At 33.8% G+C, this 22,320-nt stretch overlaps 2 protein-coding genes and 1 long non-coding RNA gene across 6 annotated transcripts; all 3 read right to left on the reverse strand.

Moving 5' to 3' along the window:
* Nucleotides 1-3,472: 3,472 nt before the first annotated feature.
* LOC143635162 (inactive poly [ADP-ribose] polymerase RCD1-like) lies at nt 3,473-8,958 on the reverse strand. Of its 4 annotated transcripts, none has more exons than XM_077103047.1 (8): nt 8,839-8,958; nt 7,910-8,024; nt 5,034-6,198; nt 4,660-4,904; nt 4,241-4,341; nt 3,967-4,125; nt 3,776-3,888; nt 3,473-3,678 (listed from the first exon to the last, which is right to left on the reverse strand). In XM_077103047.1, exons 3-7 carry the CDS (start codon nt 6,104-6,106, stop codon nt 3,784-3,786), a joined length of 1,683 nt encoding a protein of 560 aa, XP_076959162.1. In that variant the 5' UTR covers nt 6,107-6,198; nt 7,910-8,024; nt 8,839-8,958; the 3' UTR covers nt 3,473-3,678; nt 3,776-3,783. The 4 variants fall into 4 exon arrangements, 3 of the variants coding, with proteins under 3 accessions (XP_076959162.1, XP_076959165.1, XP_076959164.1); XM_077103050.1 differs by having other exon boundaries at nt 7,910-8,019; nt 8,839-8,935; XR_013154005.1 differs by lacking the exon at nt 8,839-8,958 and having other exon boundaries at nt 3,610-3,678; nt 4,188-4,341; nt 7,910-8,285.
* A 759-nt stretch (nt 8,959-9,717) lies between these two features.
* On the reverse strand, nt 9,718-11,098 carry LOC143635151 (uncharacterized). Its single transcript, XR_013154001.1, has 3 exons — nt 10,331-11,098; nt 10,043-10,250; nt 9,718-9,938 (listed from the first exon to the last, which is right to left on the reverse strand). It is a non-coding gene; the product is annotated as an uncharacterized LOC143635151 (long non-coding RNA).
* An 8,052-nt stretch (nt 11,099-19,150) lies between these two features.
* Nucleotides 19,151-20,293, reverse strand: LOC143635134 (uncharacterized). The gene is made up of 2 exons (XM_077103020.1): nt 19,547-20,293; nt 19,151-19,453 (listed from the first exon to the last, which is right to left on the reverse strand). Exons 1-2 carry the CDS (start codon nt 20,291-20,293, stop codon nt 19,151-19,153), a joined length of 1,050 nt encoding a protein of 349 aa, XP_076959135.1.
* Nucleotides 20,294-22,320: the final 2,027 nt, after the last annotated feature.

Below are 22,320 nucleotides of genomic sequence, written 5' to 3' on the forward strand. Positions count from 1 at the left end.
AAAAAATAATAATAATTCGATAGGTTCGCGTTCATTAATCAAATTTGAATCAATCTTTGAAATCGAATTCGAATCTAACTTCAAAAAATTAATGATAAGAAAATCATGATTCTACCATTATAACGTAATTTAAACTTATTAACGTTTTTGTCTATAGAAGAACTCATTAAAATAGCCATTCTTATTTTGATGGGATGATAAGGTTAGATTAAGAGGTAAATGGTTCAATCCCAGGCTAAATGCCCCTCTGTTTTTTACCTTGACTTTAATGACAAAGAGAGCTATTATGTTTCCTATAGAATTGGACCATCACATGAACGTGTTGGGCGAATGTCACTTCTACCTTTTTCTTTTTTTTCTTTTTTTTTTTGGATTTCAATAGAACTTGGTACTGAGAAAGGTGAAAGCAATAGGAAACATAAATGGTTACACTGCATTCTCGGGTTTAAAATACAAGAAAAAAATAATAATAAGATTGGATAGAGGAATAAAGAAAAAGAAATTATATACTTAAAAGGCATTCTCGAGTTAAAATAAAAGAAAAAAGAAAGTATTTATTACATTCTTGAGTTAGATTAGAAGGAAAATATAGGAAAAAAATTTTGTAACTTTACAATTATGTCCTCATAGCAACATGGAAAAAAGAATTAAGATAGGGTAATGGGATATAAACTTTCCTTCACAATCCGGCCATATTTGGCAGGAAAGCTTTGAAGGAAAAAAGACTTAACTTTTCCTTCCATTATCTTTGTTTTCTTTTAATAAAAAAACTCTAAGAATGAAAAAAAAAATTATTATCTTTTTTTTTTCCAATCCTTTAAATAAAAAACTTAATAATGCAGTGTTAGTGAAAATGGAACAAAGTATACCGTATATAATTAGAGTATATTGAGAGAGTATCATGATTAAACAAAAGGCAAATATATTAGCATATGGTCACTCAATCAGATGTTTCTCAAGATTGGTAGGGCACTGAATTTAACTATTCCTTACCAAAGCCGTCGATAGTAGGTGGTTATTAGTGACCGTATCTATTAATCAGGTAGTTAACTTCAACTAATAATAAGTTTTATCAAACATGATCATATGTAAGTTTTATCAAATCCACGTACAATTACACACACAATCACTTAGAGAAGTGATGGTTTTGAGAAGTAGGGTGTTCACGGTCTGGTTTTCGCGGTTTTTAGATCAAACCGTGAACTAAACTGTTAGTTACGGTTTTTTATTTTCGTAAACCAAAACCGAACCGTTGAACTCTTAAACCGAACCAAACCGAACCGTTTATAACGGTTTGGTTCCGCGGTTTGGACTTGTTTGGTCTTTATACAAAATGCTCAAAATAATTCATGATATGTTAATATTGTATAACTCATAATAATTTATATAATTTAACAAACAACTGATTTTTACTTTTAAAAATCTCTTTTAAGAAAATAAGAGACCAATTAAAGTTTCTTGCATTTTTTATTTGAGCTTAGCCCACTTTTCTTGTTTACTACCAATATTTTGATACATATTTGGGGCTGTTTGGTAGTCTCTTAATGATCATTCAGAGGCTATCTCTTAATGGTTAAAGAATCTGAATGGTTAAGAGGTAACATCAAGTCTGAATGGTTAAGAGGTAACATCTGAATGGTAAACCATCACAAGTCGTATTCTTCTACTTTTTCCTTGGTAAACCTCTTAATGATTCCATTCAGATGTAGCCTCTTATTGACCATCTAGAAGCTACCAAACAGCCCCTTAGTAGTGTTCATGTATATCTATAATATATATAAACGAAGACATAAAAATCCTACGTGTAGCGATGTGGTCGCTCCCCCTTTTTTTGGAGTCACCAGATTTGCTTGATTTTTAAATGGAGGCTTCTCATGCATTTGACCCTAATTCACAGGTATGGGTCTTACCAAACCTAGATATTCCTTAAACGGGTTATAACATCTCATTAAATTAAAAATTATTCTCACCAAATTATTGATATGAAAATCCTATAAAATAGAATATACTAAAAAATATCATATAAATTTTTTTTTTAAAAAAAAGATATTATATAATTAAGAAATGATTTTATAGTAAAAAAAATAAGTGGGTTTTGGGTCTCACCAAACCTAGATAACTTTTAAACCGGGTTATAATATCTTAGTTATTTGTGAAACCCGTTTATCATCAAACTTCAAGTATATTAAAATTTTCCTTACAATAAATAAAATTAAACTCCAAAAAAGAATATAAATATTAAAAACGAATAATGTAAAACAGCCTCGTAATACGGGGATAAAAACTAGTACAAATATATATAATATAAAATAATATATATATGTATATGTATATGTATAGTTATAAATTTATTCACACACACACAAATATATATATAAATCATATGGTCCGGTCCGGTTTTATGCGGTTTGGTTTCGGTTCAAACCGTAAACCAAACCGTTCACTACAGTTTGGAAATTTTCAAACCAAACCGATGGCCGGTTTGGGCTGTTTCGCGGTTTCAACATGTCAAGTGGATGGAATAAAAAGTCTTTTTCAATGAACATGTTGACAATCATCACATGACACACGGATACCAATAAGATAAACCTGAGAGCTCAAGTTAACGTGTTAAGTAGATAGAATAAAAAGTCTTTTAGGTTGCATTCTAAACTCGTACAAGAGCACTCTTAACCTATCTCACATCCTTATCACTATATTACACTAAAAATCATTAGGTTTATCTTTCTTACTCAATTAAATAATATTTTTTTATAATCATTACAGTCTCTCACCTCTACTTACAACCAATTCAGAAAATATTAAAAATAAATATGGGCAAATTTTATTTTCTTAAATTTACAAAAAAAACACTATCTTTTCTCTCGACACCCTGTAATTTTACACTCACGACCACTAAAATACCATATAATTTGCAGACTTTCCTCACATACTTTTTGGGGATAGGACGAGAAATCGAGAATGCTCTAATAAGTTAATAACATATTATACCCACAACACATGCATAATTAAACAACTTATATAAATAATTGTGCATTTAATTTTTTTTTAAACGTCAAATATTTACACACAAAAAAATATGCAGCAAGAACATACTGAAATTTAAGAGAATAAAATTCTTGATTTTATGATGAAATTTGTTAAAAAAGGTATTTTTGTATAAAAATGTGAGTGTCAACAAAATGGGATAACATGACAAAATAACAATAATAATTATACCAATTTGACACCTCTAGTCATTTTACGATATGTGATGACCTATATGTGAGTCTCCAGAATAAAGTTTCACCGATAGTTTGTGATGACTGTCCTAAAGTTCGTCAGTGTGAAGTAAACAAATATCCCATGTAAAATCAAGAGTAGTTTGACCTTTATCCGACCTAGAAAACAAATGATCAACAAAAACACTAACTACTTCTCGCAATCAGTCACGAAAAAAAAAAATATCAACAAATTGAGTGACCTCAATGGCACTTGAATTGTCCTATAAAAAGAAGTTTTATTATCGTCTTACGTTTATCCCACAATCTAAACAAGCAAAATTTAAAAAATACCAGTCTAATTTTAACATTCAAACACCAAAAGCTTAAACTGTCATCAAGAGTATGGAACTTTTCCCAACTCAAATTTCTTCATATCACGTCTTAACTTATGATGTCTTGTTAAATAGTAATGCTGCTGCAAAATAGGATTTTGATGTAACAAACTCAACTTCAGAATTACAAATATACAAGACCTAAAAAAAAGTGGGTAACATTAATGAAAAACTTATTACCAATTGACTTAAGCTTGGGAGGAATGAAGGCTGGATATTGTAGACCTTAATATCTCATCCCCAACTATTGACCTCAACTTCGTAATAAACTCCTCCCGACTCGTTTTCTTTCCCTACAAAATCACAAATAAAAAAAAGTAAGCAAAACACTTCAAACACTACATAAACTGGTATAGGTTGTGCCAGCATACCCTAAGAGACTCATAGAAAATATGCACTAGCTTCATATCGTCTGGAGATACTTTATCTGTAAGGGCTTCAAAAAGCTTTGAGAAAGGCATCCATGGTGATTTAGGAGCCATAGAGGTGCTTGATCCAACACTCGGCACATTTTCCACAGACATGTTACCCTAAGATAGAAGGTAAGAAATAATAATAACCGCAAAAAACTACAATCTTAAACATCACCTACAAGATACGTTGAAATATCACTTCTTTGAGCTTATTATCACGAGAAAAACACACCAGTTTACTAGGAGAAGAATCCATTTGCAACGGTCCCTGAGGTTCTTGGGTTGTCACCCTTGATGACAAATCAACACTACTTCCATCTATTATCAGATTACCTGTATTATCAAGCACATGGTTCATGAAAGAAAGATTAGATATTTGGGTTTCTACTGTTTGTAGCATTACTAAAGACCTAGAGCTGTTACTTATAGCTTGAGTCTGCCAAATGTGAATTTATCTGAGTCTCGAATGACAAGATGACAACATGCCTAATTGTAATTCTTCTCATTGTCCTAATTTTCACCCTAATGATGCCACGGTTGTAGCCAACTGGTATCACAATTTTCCATAACAGTAGTTATCATGTTAAAGAAAGAAGATTATAAATGGCAGAAGTTGTAGTTGGTTTATGAGAAGGCGTGAACTACTAATACCTTCAGCAATTGGAGGAGATATCTTGTAACTGACAGCATATTCAGGATAGATATGGGTATTCATATTCATGTTCCAAACAACATAATAATTTGGATTATCCAAATTATCAACTCCACTGTCAAAGCAATCATCACTTGGATAGAATTGTTTAGATCCAGGTGAGACGAGTTCCATATTTCCCAATATCACACGGCATAACATCATGCATCTTATTCCTTTTTCGTCAACATCACTAATAGTAGCACTGTAACCACAACAAAAACAAATAAATATTATATTACTACAAAAGCATACATAGAATAACTAAAGTTTACCATATGTTCATCGTCTCAAATCATAGCTCTGAAAAGGAAACATAAAAGCTTATTTGTACCTGTTGTGGGCAGAGTCAACAGCTGTAAGGTGGACCCCATAACCATACCTTCCAAGTTTTGGCCCATCATGTCCAAGCCCGTAAACCACAGTGCTAGAAGGTGCATCTGTGGACGATGCAAACCAAGCATAGTTCACATTTGCATCACCACGAAGCTTTTGTGTAATTTCAACTTGCTTCTCAAAAAGCTCTAGCTTCGATTCCAAAATATCACCAGAACATTTCTTGACATCAATTACTTCAGCTTTCAAAGCTGGATTAATGCCCTTGATAAACATATTTTCAACAGTTTTTGGATCCAAAGTTTTGCAAGAACTTGGGGATGCATCGTCATCACTCTGTTGAATGTTCTCAACATATTGGTCAGCTATCGCATATAGGTGTTTGCAACTATCATTTAAGTCGTGATTAAGTTTGACCCTCTTAATATTTGACTCATGGACATCAGACTCGTCCATGCATTCCTCAAGATTATTGTTATTTAATCCACATAAATCAATCTCGACATGCAACTTAATTTCAGGAGTCGTAGAAGACTCTAATTCAGCAAGTTCTATATCATTTTGTGCCTCAGACTTATTTGATTGATGACTTTCAAAACTAGTATATGTTTCAGGGAAGAAATAACTACCTGTGTCATCAATCCAAGCTATAGGTTTCTGTACACCAGTACTCAAATCTACTTCGATCATATGTAATATATCTAAAATAAAATGGCGTCCATCAATTTTCACTTCAATTGCTGACTTCTTTTCCAAGAAATCTTCTCTGACCAAGTCAATAACATCTTGTGAAAAATCATTCCATTGACCATCTTGAGAAAAAAGCAACCGTCGAGGTACTCCAGTTTTCATAAAGTTTGAGTAGTTCTTGAGTGAAATTTTTCTAGAAGAGAAACATTTTGACTTGCAGCTTTCATCTCTCTTTCTCTTTCCAGCTTGTTTCAATACTGGGTTGGGCCTCACAGCCAAAGCCCGAGTACAAGCTTTAACTATTTGAGATGCACGTTTCCTTTTAGGATCAACAATAACTCTACTACCACGGTCTGTTACTTTAACCCACTTTGATGCCATTTTTATCTACAAACTTAAACTGTACTTACTCTAGTCAACCTAATTAGATTAATATAAATACTCAAAACGAGGCGTTGAAGAAACTGAAAGTCCTGCATGAAGAGAATTAGCAATCAGTCAGCATCAAGTTAATTACAAAGACCCTACCACTTAAATGTAAATCTTTTTGCAAGTCAATACAGAAAATGCCAAAAAATGGTAGATGAAAAGTAAAGATCATTTAGCTAGCAATGATTCTAGAGAGCAAGCCATAATACATAAATTAGAGTCCGTTAGTCTGAACTCTGATGTAATGTGTAGGACAACATTAAACATCATGAACATTAACTAACCCAAAACCAAATACCAGAGAATAATAATATAAAATATACTCCTCAATATATAAATTCAATTTTTCCATGATATACAAAAACAGTATGAAAAAAAGGAAACCAACGTACCTCACACTTACCTATTCAAGCCTGCAGTAAAGTCCCTATCGTAAATAGGTTAATAGTTCCTGATTATAAAGCATAAAAATCCTTACTGAATCTTTATCAGAAACTAACGCTTATTCATAAATACACCATGCACGGGCTTATTAATATTGACCAAACAATAACAATCTTACTGTAGAAGACAAGGAGGTTATTATTTATGGAATGCATGACAATCTTATTATTAACTAGATATCTATAATAGTTCTTTCTTTCTATCTAGAATTATTCTCTCCTGTCAGTTAATAGCTCAACTAAGACTAGAATAATCTTCATTTATTTATTGTATTTTCTCATATTAAGTTTCCAAGTACGAGAGCAACACATTTTATTCTGCTCTACTGACACAAATTTAAACCAATGTTTTCAATAGCGAACAGCGGACAATAGTGACAGGCTACCTATACTACATAGGTATAGCAATGAATTAGCGGGCGCTATTTCAAGTTTAGCAATACACTAGAAGAAAATTTTAGAAATACTTTGCATGTGTATTTTATCAAAAATCCGTTAAATATGGAAAAAAATATGTTTCTTTTTTCAATCATGAAACAAAAAACCCTAAATATGTTTCCTTTTTTAATCACTATCTATATTAATCCCCAAAGAAAACCTAAATCCGCTAATTTTCAGCTATGGAGGCGCCAAAATCAGACTGCGACATATTGCCGCTTCGCTACACTATTCGCTATAGCGGACACTATGATCGCTATTAACTAAGCTAAGAATTTAGAGTTTTCTTTCTTTAATCCCAGCTCATTGGTAATAAAGAGACAGAAAACTATTCTCGATCCTCTACTTATTTTATATTCCATGCAAATTGCAATAACTCAACAGTCGTCCCGCCACAAAATTCCAAATATACCTTAACTGTCTAGAGGTGTTGTTTCTGCTACATCAATCTCATGTGTGCATACCATACAAATAAACTTTATTACTTAAAATAATAAACTCACAAGTGTCAAAGTCAGGCTTCAAGAACACATGTGAAGAGATATTATTTGTAAAAAAAATTAAGTATATGTTGAGATCAAAAGATAAATCAAGTTTTATATCCTCAAAGAAATCCCACAAATATAAGATTGCCAGTTAAAAAACATGCACAGAAAATTGTTGTTAAAAGATTCAATCAAATGCAGCATCACTCTTTTGCAGGAACAAACGCTTTCAATTATTTGTAATGTTTAACAAAAGAAAAAAAACGCTAACTAAAAAAACTGCAAATTAAAAGAACTCTACTATAACCAAAAGATAGTTGAAAAAAACATTAGCTTGAGCACATTATAAGACAACATTCACATCATTCACTGGAGTTAAGAAAACATACCATTTTTAAAAACCGACTTCACTTCTGCAGAATGCACCCATTTCCCTTCCATCGCTTGAGGTCGACAAATTCCTAACCCTATCACTAAGTAATTACAGCTCTAACAAGTACTACACTAAAACACAAAACATCCGTCAGAGCTTGTAAAAACACACAGTGAAAGAGCACCGTATCTTAACCACGAGAAACTATATATCATATTCATCATCCACATGCAATTCAATCATTTCCCAGCAAAACAAAACATGTAATTTATACTATTTGCACTATTTTCACATTAATTACCATTCACAAATGTTTAATTCGTTCAGTGCCCGTTGAGGTGCAGTTGGAAAGTCTGCGTATGCAGTTTCCGTGACTCGAATTTTGTAAATTAGGTGTTCCAACTTCAAAGGCACGAATCACAAGTGTACACTCTTCTCAGAAATACTAATTTCTGAAAACCTAAAAACATGAATCATGAGGGCATTTACCATTCTTTATACGTCGTCCGCTGTGCCTATCTTTACCAAGCATTTAACATTTTGAATCCTCATATATGTTAATCAAACTCATAATTATAAATTACAAAAAAAAAAAAAAGATAACATATAATAATAATAATAATAACAATAATATCAGACAGTGAGACACACATAAGCATAATAAGCAACAAAAAACAATAAAATACCAATAAAATCCCAAATTTTCATCTTCCTAACCCTAGAAAAATATCATACCACATAATTGTTAATCAAAAGGTATAATTAAAGCTAAGTTTACAGCCAGCATACTAGAGAATCAATTGAATTCAAAGTTTACAGTTACCGGTACACCAAAAACATCGTAAAATCAATCAATTAACAAACGATTCATATAGCAGATTAGTGATGGATGAAGCCAGATCCTACAATCGAGAAACTAATTAAGTCAATAAAACAACAACCTACCACCAAAATCGGATGCTGTATGTATCAATCGATGGATCGAATCTTAACTAAGCCGTCGAGAATTTTGATGAATTTCGGAATTATTATTATTATTATTATTTTAAATATATATATATATATGTATGTATATATTATATAAATACAAGAAGATGGGAAGTGATTGATGGATGATATTATTATTATTATATTATGTGTGTGGAACAATTAACTAAATAATTAATTGTTGCTTGGCGAAAAAGTAACGGAGGAGAGAGAAAACGACGGCGGCCTTAGCTTTCCGATTTAGGGGTTGGATTATTATTTATTCTTGTTGAAGAAGAAGATGATGATGATGAAATATGTCACACGACGTCGTTTTGGAATCCCTAAATCGGGCCGTTATTACTTTAAAAAAAAACGCCTAAATCATGTGAATTTTTTTATATTAAATCCTTCATAAAAATCTTCACCAATAACAAAAACGACGTCACTTTTATTTTCTTTTTATTTATTTTTTACTAGGTTATAACCCGTGTACTACACGGGGTAGAGTACAAAAAAATATACTTAACAACATTGATTGTGTTTAAGATACATGCACAAAAGCACATAATCAAATAAGAGGATCAGATAATGCATAATTAAAAGTTGAGCGCTTATATTTTGGCTAATCACATATTAATCGTATATATCTTCATTCAGTTAATTTTGAAAAGAGAAATTAATGTCAGGTCCAAATATGAGTAATTGTTTTTCTTTGTAAGGCCCAAATGCATCCAAATATGAGTACTACCTTCTTTTTTTTTTTACCCAAAGTGACCTACAATTCTTATTGACTTGTAAAAATCATTGACTTTTATTTATAGTGTTGACAAAGCATGCTAAGATTATCGTCTTGTACAAGAATTAACAGTCCTAGAAAAGACTAATATAAGTTATAACTTATAACCACAGTTAGCTAATATAAAAATATTTATAATTGGCAAAAATTATACAACCATAACATAATCCTGTCAAACAAGTCTTTAGCAGTCTACTTCAACATTAAACTAGCTTCACGATCAAAGAGAGTTAAGAGACACAAATCCAATATTGTCTGCAGCCTTCAATGAATTTTGCACCTAAAAAATTTAACAAACAATTAGTGGTTAGTGAAAAATATAAAACATAATAAAAAAAATAATAAATAGTAAAAATGATATTAAAATTAGTTTGAATGTAATACCTGGGAATAGTTGAAAATTTTATTGTGTTGCATACATTAGTAGGACATCAGAACACCTGTGTTTGTTCTAACTTATCAGGTCCATACGAGGGCTCGCTTAGAACAAAATAGTGTTAACCTTCTGGTTACAAGCCATACACGCATTGTAATTCTACTCCATGGCAGGTAGAAAACTTATGATTGTATCAGTGATGATTACAGACTTGACCTACAATTTGGATAATCAAAATAATCACTGTTAAATAATTAAAAGCCATATTAAATTCAAAAGTAATAAAATAAAATTACCTCAGCTGTTTTCTTAACTTCTGCTTTGCTGTTGAACACACTTTCCTTCATGAATTCAAGGTAACCTGTTGACATTATGGAAACAAAAAGAGAGAAGAATATTAATTTTGGCCAATTTGAAAAAAAATTAAGTCAATATTTATAGATAGGTCATGTGAAACTATGTAGGAAAAAAATGTGGTTAAAGGAAACTGAATAAATAGAAAACTAATCTCAGCCACTAAATGTGGCAGTTGTGCTTAAAATGAGCAGTTGTTAGACCATCCGTAGTGGGTCGTCTTTCCCGGCCACCCATACCCACCCCCCCCCCCCCCCCCGCACTTCCCCACAACGGTGGTGTTGCTTGATGGTGATATTGGTGAGGAATGATAGGTGGATGTGCTATTATGTTTTATTTTTAATAAAAATATAATAACAAAATAATAATGGGGTAGTGATTAAAAGGGGGTATCCACAACACACCTTTTGTGTGCAATGCCCCTATGGTGACGTGGCACCACATGGCGCACACGTCCCCGTAGGGGCGTTACACGATCTTAGCAGTATTTTTAGCATAATCCGACTGAAACAAATATCAACTAATAAGAAACAAATTAAATGTACCTACAATATAGAAGGGGCCTAAAATGAAAAGTTATTACAGAATGTCAACAACCAAAATGGGGACAAATTGCGTACACAGTCTAAAACTAAACACCATTCTAAAATTTAAAAATAGTACTAAAATATAACTCTAAAAAGGACATTATGTCAGTTTTATTTATTCTACCTCCACCACATTGACAAATATTGTTATTAGCTTTAAAATGTTGTATAACTATTAGCAATAATATACCTAAAGTAGACTTGCAGATTCAATAATATTTTTAAATAAAGAATACATTAAACTAAACTTTGTATGACTTCAGATTACTTTGATTAGATCAAAAGTGGAAAAAGAAAAAGAATGGTACTTTTTGGGCAAAATCCAGAGTTAAAAGTTCATTCAGGCATTTCATCAAACAGTTTGCGTATGCAATTCATCGGTCAAAACCTACCAGTCTACCACTCAGATAATTGAAACAGTCTTGTGTGAAGATCAAATTCGGAATTGTTTCAATTCAACGCATAGATTTGTGTACGGATTACGTTATCGCATAAATTAACGGATAATTATAATAGCTACGAATCTGAAATCTGAAAACTTAACAAACCGATAATAGTGATAAACGAATAACCGTTAAATCACCTTGTTGTTGTTAGGAGGATTGAGGAAGGGAGGTGAAAGCAACAATCACGTATGGACGCTGGGAGATAACAATCGGCAGACGATTCAATAAAGTGATGTTAGCATGGTGTATGGAGGCTAATCAAGAGAATGGTGGAAGAAACCATATACAACTTCAATCTAAAATATATATCTGTAAAATACTTGAAGGTGAGGGTACCCACGTGTCAACATAATAGGATCTCAAAATACATGTGAGAACAACACCGTTTTAAAAATCTTTTTGACAGAATTACAAATTTTATCCTTTAAAATAAGACGAATTACGGTTCGTGTCCTTTTCTAAGTTTCCTTGCAGGCGGTGTAATTTAAACTTTTTTTTCCTACAAGTTATGTCCTTTACGCTAACTGGGTTAGAAAAACTCTGTTAAATCCCATCACGTGAGAAGCATGTGAGGGTAGTTTTGTCTTTTTGCCTACCCTTCTTCTTCTTCTTCTTCTTCTTCTTCTTCTGTATCTATTAACACACAGATCCGGTAACATCACCTGCCTTATACCAACAACACATCAAAGGTCATGGGGCATCTGCCACTACAGCCGCTGCTGCCATCTTCCACCACGAACCACTGCCGGAAAACCGAATCCGGCCACCACAGATCCGCGCCGATAACCGAATCCGGCCACCACAGATCCGCGCCGATAAATCGATTTGACCCTCACCATCTTCCTTTCTCTTTTGCATTCCTCCATCTTCGATTTGACCGAAAGACAGTGAATGGGTTTCGATAGGGTTCCGATTTGGCCAAAATAAGAAGAATGGACTTCGATTAGGCTTTTTATTTGGCCGGAATACCGTGAATGGACTTCGATTAGGGTTTCGATTGGTCGTGACTGCCTTCCTCTGATTAGGGATTCGGTTACTAACACCATCACATGCTGTAATTGTTACACACTCTTTATCCCCATCTCTTTCTCTCATCTCTCTCTCTCCTAGCCACCATGACCTCCACCTGCCACCGTTACTAACACCACCACCATCAAGGCAGCCACAAAACCGGTGTATACTAACATGGTTTGGGCATCACGAGGTTGCTTGTTTGCGACGACAGTAGAGGGTACAAGCCTTCTCGTTTTCCGGCGACCAAAAGAAGCTCCCTTTGTAGCGATTGGTGGTGATTGAAGCATTAGACGATGATTAGAAGTCCAATCGGACTAGTGACCAAATGAATAAAGGGACGGTAAGTGTACCAAGACCTCGATTAGTGTTCCGCCGGAAACCCTTATTTTAGATCTTAACGGCGATGTGGTTGTTGTCCGTCGGAAACCCTAATTTCATACCTAATAAGCTATTTAGAACACTAATTTTAGATATTAAGTGCGATGGTGTTATTATGGTTGTTTGGTGGTGTGGTGTGCAAGTGGCTGCTTCGATTATGTTGAATTGTTGTTGTAGGTTAATTAGGTTTTGTGGTTTTGTGGCTGCCCTGATGGTGGTGGTGTTAGTAACGGTGGCAGGTGGAGGTCATGGTGGCTAGGAGAGAGAGAGATGAGAGAAAGAGATGGGGATAAAGAGTGGAGGTCATGGGAATACCGTAATTGTTACCGGATCTGTGTGTTAATAGATACAGAAGAAGAAGAAGAAGAAGAAGAAGAAGGGTAGGCAAAAAGACAAAACTACCCTCACATGCTTCTCACGTGATGGGATTTAACAGAGTTTTTCTAACCCAGTTAGCGTAAAGACATAACTTGTAGGAAAAAAAAGTTTAAAGTACACCGCCTGCTAGGAAAATTAGAAAAGGACACGAACCGTAATTCGTCTTATTTTAAAGGACAAAATTTGTAATTGGGCCAATCTTTTTTATTATAATAGTAGATTATTTTCCGGCATTTTAGATGAGTTTCAAGAAAAAAAAATTTAGCATTCACATCATTTTGTTTCACTCTAAATTCAAATTACATTAAAAATTAATATATTTTTTTCTTTTTTTTAATTAAATAATATTTTTATATATTTATCAATATCAAAATTTTTCTATTCACTTTCAAAATATATTAAAAAGTTATAGGACATGAACAATAACTTTTCAAATATATAAAAAAAACACTGTCTTTTTCTATTTTTCACTCACAACATCGTAAACCACTTCCTACATTATAAAAACTCTATTCGCATTTTTTGATGAATTAAATGTCAATACTCTAAGGTGCTGTTTGTTTTTCCTCAGAAGCACTTCTCCACCTCTTTTGTCTGCACTGAGAAGAGGGCGCGCAGACGTTGGGCTCTGCAGTGTGTTTGTTTTTTCGAAGACGTTTCATTAAAAAACGTCCGCGCGCCCTCTTCTCCCAGAAGTGTTGGTATTATTACTTCTTAACCTCTTCTACCCATTTTATTTCATCGATCATCATCCTCCTCCTAACTCCTATCCACTGCCGCCGGCCGCTCCACTCACCACGCCGGCTACCTCCACACCGCCGGCCGCAACCCGCCGGCTACCTCCACACCGCCGACGCTCCACTCACACGCCGCCGCTGCCGCTCCATTCACCACGCTGCCGCCGCTGCTCCGGCATCTTCTTGAAGGTAATGATTCATTTTAGGGTTATGCTTTCTTTCTATTATTTCAACTCTGTGAATAGGTGATTATATCTTGTTCTAATCGATTGATTAATATGTTTTGATTTTGTTGGTCTGATGCAATTGAGAATTTGCCGGTGAATTCATAGTTTTTTGATGATTTCTGTTAGAAGTTGTGAGGTTTGTTGTTTGGGTTTCTGTATATGTGTTATGAATTCTGGTTGTTAGTTTAAAGATCTCGTGATCGGATCTGTGATTAGTTTAGATTGGAGATGTTCACATTAATGAAATCAATGAACACAGAGTTCTAGATCGTAAATCAATAAATGAAATCTTATAACTACAATTCAACTGCATTTTCTCAAATAATATGTTTTTGTTTTGTTGATCTGATTCATTTGACAATTTGCTCGGTGAAGTTCTGTTATTTGTTTTGAATTCATAGGTTTTGTTGATTTTCGTTTGATATTGTGATTTTCCTTGTGCATGTTAGTGGTCATATTTACGTGTTATGAAATTGTGATGTTTGTATTTACATAGTCAATGTTTGTTATCCGTGTTTCTCATAAACTACACATCTCTGAGGATATGATCCACAATAGGAGTTCCGAATTCATAGACACGTAGAATCAAACTATACATCTCTGTTGAAGACCTTTTTTATTTATATTTCAGTTTATTTAAATTTCAGCTTATTTTAGCAGTCTACAGATGTTAAAAAACAAACTGTCTTCTTGTTGCAGACTGCAGAGTTTTGGTCCACCTCTTCTGCTACAGATGTTGGCAGATGTGGTTTCGTAGTCTTCTGACATTTTACCTCTGAAAAACAAACAGCACCTAAGTGTCGTTTCAGCAAACCCATTTCGGGTAGCCTTTGCCGCTCAGCTACACCGACACGGGAGATTCGAGTAGGGCGCTCAGTAATGTGTATAGAAATAAACAAAAATATCACTTTAAGCATATCTAATCATAAGTTAATGCTATCAAAACACTTAAGGCTATTATTATTCGATACCTTTAAAACAAGTGTTGTGACGATTTATATATTTTTTTGAACAGTCAAATATTATTTACATGTGCCTCTTGAGGGTTTGAATACCTAACCTTCAATTTTTATTATTAAACCACCTTTGTCACCGCACCAAATAATGTGGGGATACGATTTATATATTAAATTTTATTTTATTTCATCTTAGATGTAGTGAATTTGATTAAAAAAAGGGAAATATGTAACATGTTAATTGTAAAAACATCAAAGGGATGTTTGGTAGCTGTTAACTTTAAATCAGTCAGAGGTTTACTGTTTGGTTCACTAAAAAAATACATTTTATATGACGTTGAACAGTCCTAACCTATTCTACCATATATCCATTTATATCATATGATTACGCTAAAAATCACTGCATTTTCTATCTGGTGTTCAATTATATAATATTTTTATACACTTATCATTACATAATCTCTATTCTCTACTCACAACCATAAAAAAAATATTAAGAAAATAAATAAATTGTATAAACAGTGAAATCTCAAATTTAATTTTCTTATATAACATTTTCTTTCTCTACTCACAACCACTCATAGTCATACCATATAATTTGCAAATCTCCCTATCGTATTTATAGGGAATGAGTTAAGAATGCTCAATGGGTAAGTTTTTTGAATCATGCCGAATTATTCATATGATATCTCTTAATTAATCAGACATGTTAATAATTAAGCATAAAATTGTCTCAGTGCCCCTAAATTATATACCTTTATATAACTTTTGAACCTTTTACTTTAATTTGTATATAACCAATTAAATTTAAAAAGGTTTTGCTTATTATAATAAGGTAATTAAAATTTTTATAGATAATTTCTTCTAGTATAGAAAATAATTTAATCTTGATATATACTAACCTCGAACCATAGTAATTTAGGGTCAGTTATTGATTCTCATATTTAGGTTTTGAGTCAACTCAAAACACTTGAATTCAGGATAGTTACGCCAAAGCAATGATTCAATAAATTGATAAGGTATATTTATTATTGGTTTTAATGTATGTCCATGTTTATCAAACAATTTTAATACTAACTTTATCTTAATTTTTTACAAGTGAAGATAATAATGTTTTTTTAATATGATTAATTTTCTTAATTAAATACTCAAAACCTAATTAAACTAATCCTTTAAAATCTGAACCTAAAATACCGTGTTAAATTCAGATTAGGTTTCAGGTATAATTTTACAAAGACAAAATAGCAAAACAGGTCATTTATGTTTTAATGGTTTTTCAATAGTCGTCCTTTAGTAAACTTAATGGCACAAAACATCTTTTATGCTTAAAAAATCTATCACGTTACGTCCTTTGACCATAACCCAGTTAAATTTTCTCGTTAAATCCAGTCATGTGCAAGGCACATGAGGGTAGTTTAGTCATTTTACCTTTACTAAAAAAACTAATGATATTTAAAATAAATATTTATTTCATCCATCTCTCTCTCTCTCTTGATTATCTCTCTACTGTACATCATCACCGTGCAATTCAAGGTTACCACCACTGCTACCACCATCATTCAAATCCACCACCAAGGTTACGCCGTCGAACCCCGTCAAGCTAACCACCTGCCACTACCTCACCTTTCCTAGCTCCTTCAACCTCTGATTCACATCTCTCCCCAATTAAAACCACCAAATCATTTCCAACATTCAAAATCGTAGCTTAAATTACACATAACCCTCTTTTCTAGAGAGAGAAGCGGTGGCTACCACCACTATAGCGGCGGAGACAAACACGATGATGGTGCTTTCAAGCAAAACCTAGATCTGGTGGTTTCACTTCATAACCAACAACAGAATGACAGATCCAGATCTGAGATAAGACCTTGTTTACGGCACATGAATAAACCCAGATCTGGTGAGTTCGAACTTGTTTCTTCTTCTTTCCGGCCATGATCGAACACCATACCTGTAACGAACGATTAATTGATGATAGACAAAGGTTGAGGGTGGTTGTGGGCAATGATCGGACGACGATTTATGGTAGCCGACGGCCGGAAAGTGCAAAATGGGACGGCGGCAAGTTGGGTGATGGTGGTGGATGAAAGATATAATGAATTTTGTAAGTTTCTTGGAGGTTTTGTGATGATGATGATGATGATGATGATGATGAATCAGAGAGGGAGGGGGGAGGTGGAGTGACTAAACTACTCATGTAAAATGACTAAGCTACCCTCATGTGTCTTGCACATGACTGGATTTAACGAGAAAATTTAACTGGGTTATGGTCAAAGGACGTAATGTGATAGATTTTTTAATCATAAAGGATGATTTGTGCCATTAAGTTTGCTAAATGACGACTATTGAAAAACCATGAAAACATAAAGGACTTGTTTTGCCATTTTGTCTTTTACAAAACTCAAACCCAATAAAAACCTTTCTCGAGTTACACGGAACCTCCTCCGCCATAGTGTGAGTTGGGCCAAAATTTCAACCTAAATTACACACCTACTAATATTGCCGAAAAAGCAATGTGTCTGGGTACTTCTTCTCCTAGAGTCCCATGCCTACTTTATTATTATTATTATTATTATTATTATTATTATTATTATTAGAGCAAATTACCAAAATATCCCATTTCATGAGAGAGAAAATGCAAAATAGCACGTGAGATTTGAAATTCCCAAAATAGCCCTTCTAATCTCACATACACGTGAGTTTGCGAGATTCCCCGTGACTTTTCGTGGTCCAATCAGATTCTGTCAAGTGTGTTCCACTCCCACCTACCACGATATTTTTCATCCCAAATCTGTCGGAAACGTAACTTTTGACACAAAATATAACCTGAAAAAAACCAACTGTAACGTGATGTTTCAAGTTGTTTTTATCGGCAACGCGAGTTTTCAAATAAGATGGATTTAAAAAGTTTTTGAAATTCATCTCCTTAGATGAATTTCAAATGAATTTTGTTTAAAAAAAACATCTTCTTCTTCATCTTCATCACGATCACCTTAATCATCTTTATCACCTTCATCATTATTCCGGTCACCGCCACCGGAGCTTTAACCCAAGTCCTAGCTTGAAACCGAGCCATTACATCTTCTTCATTTACTTTATCAAACGTTTCTCTTTTGACCGCACAAACTAAAGCATTGTTCAAATACTCATTACCCATTCAATTGCGCAAATCCGTCTTGATAAGCTTCATTTTATAGAAACATCTTTCAACGGTTGCAGTTGCAACCGGTAAAATCAATGCTACCTTCAATATCCGATAAACCAAAGGAAAAGTTGTGTGTTTTCCGGTTTCCACCATTACACGAGCAAGATCACCCATTCCACCAAGTTTTGCAAATTTATCATCTTCCTTTAAAGTGTATAAAAGGTCGTAAGATCACCCGGAATACACCCTCTTTCTTTGTTAGTAAAATCATTCGGATACATCTCTGAAAAAGCCACTATCTTAGATATGTCAAACTTGGAAAACGAATCACGAGGATTTAAACCTGACATATTTTCTAACAAAGTAGTTGAGACCTCACTAAATATATTTCCAAGTTCTTGAATTTGCATATCCAAGACCGTATTAAAAACTTCAACCTCAAAATGATGTCGATTTGTAATGACATACTTCCGGTTTCTTTGATTACCATAACACATATCTAACATCTTAATCTTGTTTTTTTCACAAAAATATGTAACTTTTGCCAACATCTTGTCAAATCCGGTTTGTCTTAGATTATTCAATGCTCGATTTGTCCCGCTTATCAACTTAGACGCTTCCAACAAATCTTGACTCTTATTTTGAAGATGTTTTGATAAGGCATTTGTGAGGCCTAAAATTTCGTCCAACAAGTGTATATAAAACACAAATTCAAGAGTCTTAAAATATGATAAAATACCTTTCGCATTGTATTTTTGTTGCACACTTCTCCATCTAATTTAATAAATTGAAGCACCTCAACAACTTCCGGGAATAATTTTAACAAATTTGTGATTGTTCTATGATGAGAACCCCATCGCGTGTCTCCGGCCCGTGCAAGGGAAACGTCTTGATTTAATCCTTTTCCTGTTTTAATCTCACCAAGAAGAATTTCATTTTCACCCTCTCACTTTTTAACTCCAACATCATGTCTTTTCTTTTGCAAGAAGCACCAACCGTATTAACAACCATGCCAAGAGATTCATAAAATTCTTTAACACCGGTATGTTTTTTTGCAACAGCCACAATCACTAACTGAAGTTGATGAGCAAAGCAATGTATGTAATGTGCCGATGGATTATCTCTTAAAATCAAAGCTTTTAATCCATTAAACTTTCCTCGCATGTTGCTTGCACCTTCATAACCTTGACCCATGACCTGTGTGAACAATTATAAACTATAAGTATAAGATACATATATAATATATTTTATTAAAGTTTATGTAACAAAAGTATGAAACGTATTACTTACTTGTTCAATGCTCAACTGGTTATTTGATAATAAAGAAACGATGGCTTCTTTAAGAGTTGCAGAAGATGTATTATTTACGTGAGCAACTCCAATTAAACTTTCTTTAACAACTCCGAGTTTATCAACATATCTCACAACTATGGCCATTTGTTCTTTTTGAGAAACGTCACTAGACTCATCGGCAAACAACCCAAACACATCATCTTTAAATTCTTCACAAAGCTTTTTGGTTACTTCTTTCGCAAAGCAATCGATAATCTCTTTCTGTATTGATGGAGCTGTTAACCTATTATTCTTTTTTGCGTTCCCTAAACAACACTTACCAATATCCGGGTTGTTCTCACAAATCAACTTTAAAACCGCAAGAAAGAGCCCTTTAGAAAAAGAGTCTTCAGATTCATTATGACCATGGAATGATAAACTATTTTCTAACAAGAATCTCGAACTACTAACAGAACCCAATAATCGATACCAATTTGCAATCTTTTCTTCATTACTATGCTTTGTGACATTCGTCTCATATGATCGCTTTTGGTTCAAAAGATTGTCACATTTTTGCACCGAATTATTATGAATACTATTAACTTCCCCAACGTGTTCCTTGAAGGCACCCGTTTTACTCCAATTACTAAAGCCTCCACTAACAAAAACCTCTCTTCCACCTTGATTACCAACACTTCCATTAAACAAGTAACAACATAAGCAATACGCCTTTTTCTTGTTTAGTGCTATACTCCAACCAATCATATTTATCAAACCATTTGACATTAAAACGTCTCCGGACATTAGAATAATTTGACTATTTAAAGTTATGACCTTGTGGTTGAAAAGCTTTTTTAACAAGATATGCTCATCTTACGTCATCTATTTGATTAGGATGATAACTAGTAATAGGTGGTCTATCGGTGGGATCCGAAGGAAGATCATCCAAATTGATTTTTGAACGTATTGAAGGACTTGAACTTAGACTGATATCTTCATTTTCTTGCAAATCATCAACCATATTTGAACATGAAGTTGGAATATTTAAACTTGGTGAAGATGAACCAATGTCATCGTTTTCTTTTCTTTGACGTTTAAAAAGGTTGCTAATAAGAGCTTGTTTACTCATCTTCAAAGATTCAAAGTTCCTAAACAAAATTTGAAACAAAAACCTAATATCAATAATCAATATTCAATAACCAATATCAATAATCAATAACTAATATCAATAATCAATAATCAATAACCAATAATCAATAACCTAACAAAAACCTAAACAAAAACCAAACCTATTCAATTCAAATTTAACCCTAAATCGTAAATTAATCAACCTGTCGGCTGTGGGCAGACAGGGCAGTGAGCAGTGGGCGGTGGCTGTGTGCAGACGGTGCCGCGGTGGTGACGTGGTGTGGAGCCAGCGATCAGTGTGTTGTGCGAGTGTGCGATTGATTGGTGGCTGGCTCTGCTACGCTGCTACAGGGGAGGTGGAAGGAAGTGCGTCTGCGTATGATTTTTTTTTGTTGTGAAAGGTGGGTTAATGGGTTGGTTGGGTTGGGTTAATGGGTTTTGTTTGTTTGGGCTTTATCTTTTGATTGGGTTTAAAACATATATTAGTTGGGCTTAAAATCTTAGCCGGAACGCTATTTTTTTCCAGCCGGAACGAAACACGAAAATCGAGCAAATGTTTATTTTTTTTACACTACCCGTAAAAATTTGATCCGTAGCGGAGGCTACGGCTCGGCAATAGGTAAGTCCGACCCTGCAACTTGTTCCCTATATTTTGTGTCAAGTCCGATATCGATAATCAAACACGAACTAAACGAATAACTCTCGTTTATATTAATCAAAAAATCTCACTCAAAAAACTGATTACAATCCTCAAACCCTAACTCGGTTTGACTCTGGATGAACCTTAACCCGGTTGCATCTAGATGAACCGTAACTCGGTTACATCTCGTGTGTGTCTTTAGATGAACCCTAACTCGGTTACACCTCACACCGCACCTTTTAATGTCTAACCATAACTTGGTTTGGTTTATATAGACTAACCTAACTTGCTAGCCAAGACATTACCAATTATAATTACAATACAATTAGGAAACATAACCACTATGACCTACTTGTCAATATTGGTCCCTCAAGTTCACCGACTTGTGACTTGGAGTCTTAAATTACTTCCAACATTGTGAGGCTCTTGCAAATTATAGGATGTGGTTGAAGGTGGTTGTGAGTTGAGAAATAAGAACGTACATACTATTCGAGAAAATTAAATTCGAGAATACATTGTTCACACTGTATAATCTTTTAATATATTTTTTAAAGTGGTTCTGAGTGAGAAGATAAAAAAATATAATGATAAAGTTATAAAAAAAGGTATTATTTGATTTAAAATAAGAAATTAAAAGTAGTGATTTTTATTGTAATTATATGATATGGATTTAGATTGGGTAATATGACGGGCAAATTGTACAATGGAATCCATTAATTTGATTTTCTTAGCATTATTATTATTTTATTTAGCATGTAATTTTATTTTTCTAATAAGCTTAGTGGTTGAATCTTCAGTGAAGACTCAAGTTTGATCATTACTTGTGTTATTTTGAGTGGATAATGACAATGAAATATTTGAGCTAGACACTGTACAATGTTGTCAGTTCATATTCCAAACTCACATGGGTTTTCGTCCCACCATGTGTTACGCCATATAATTATGCTATTATGCCGGCACAATGATTGCCAAGTGGCAGCTAGCAGTATCATTTCCCGGGAGAACCCCCAAGCCAAACTCTGAA

Source organism: Bidens hawaiensis, unplaced genomic scaffold (assembly GCF_021521415.1).
Source record: "Bidens hawaiensis isolate Kalapana, Puna unplaced genomic scaffold, B.hawaiensis_p1.1 tig00007412_1, whole genome shotgun sequence".
NCBI lineage: Eukaryota > Viridiplantae > Streptophyta > Magnoliopsida > Asterales > Asteraceae > Bidens > Bidens hawaiensis.

Coding starts and splice junctions, on each gene's coding strand:
- LOC143635134 (XM_077103020.1), bottom strand. CDS start 20,293: ATGATTGGTTGGAGTATAGCACTAAACAAGAAAAAGGCGTATTGCTTA. Junction 19,454..19,546: donor ACCAGTTGAGCATTGAACAA/GTAAGTAATACG, acceptor TTGTTCACACAG/GTCATGGGTCAAGGTTATGA.
- LOC143635162 (XM_077103047.1), bottom strand. CDS start 6,106: ATGGCATCAAAGTGGGTTAAAGTAACAGACCGTGGTAGTAGAGTTATT. Junction 4,905..5,033: donor GTTGACTCTGCCCACAACAG/GTACAAATAAGC, acceptor TTGTGGTTACAG/TGCTACTATTAGTGATGTTG. Junction 4,126..4,240: donor ATTCTTCTCCTAGTAAACTG/GTGTGTTTTTCT, acceptor CTTCTATCTTAG/GGTAACATGTCTGTGGAAAA.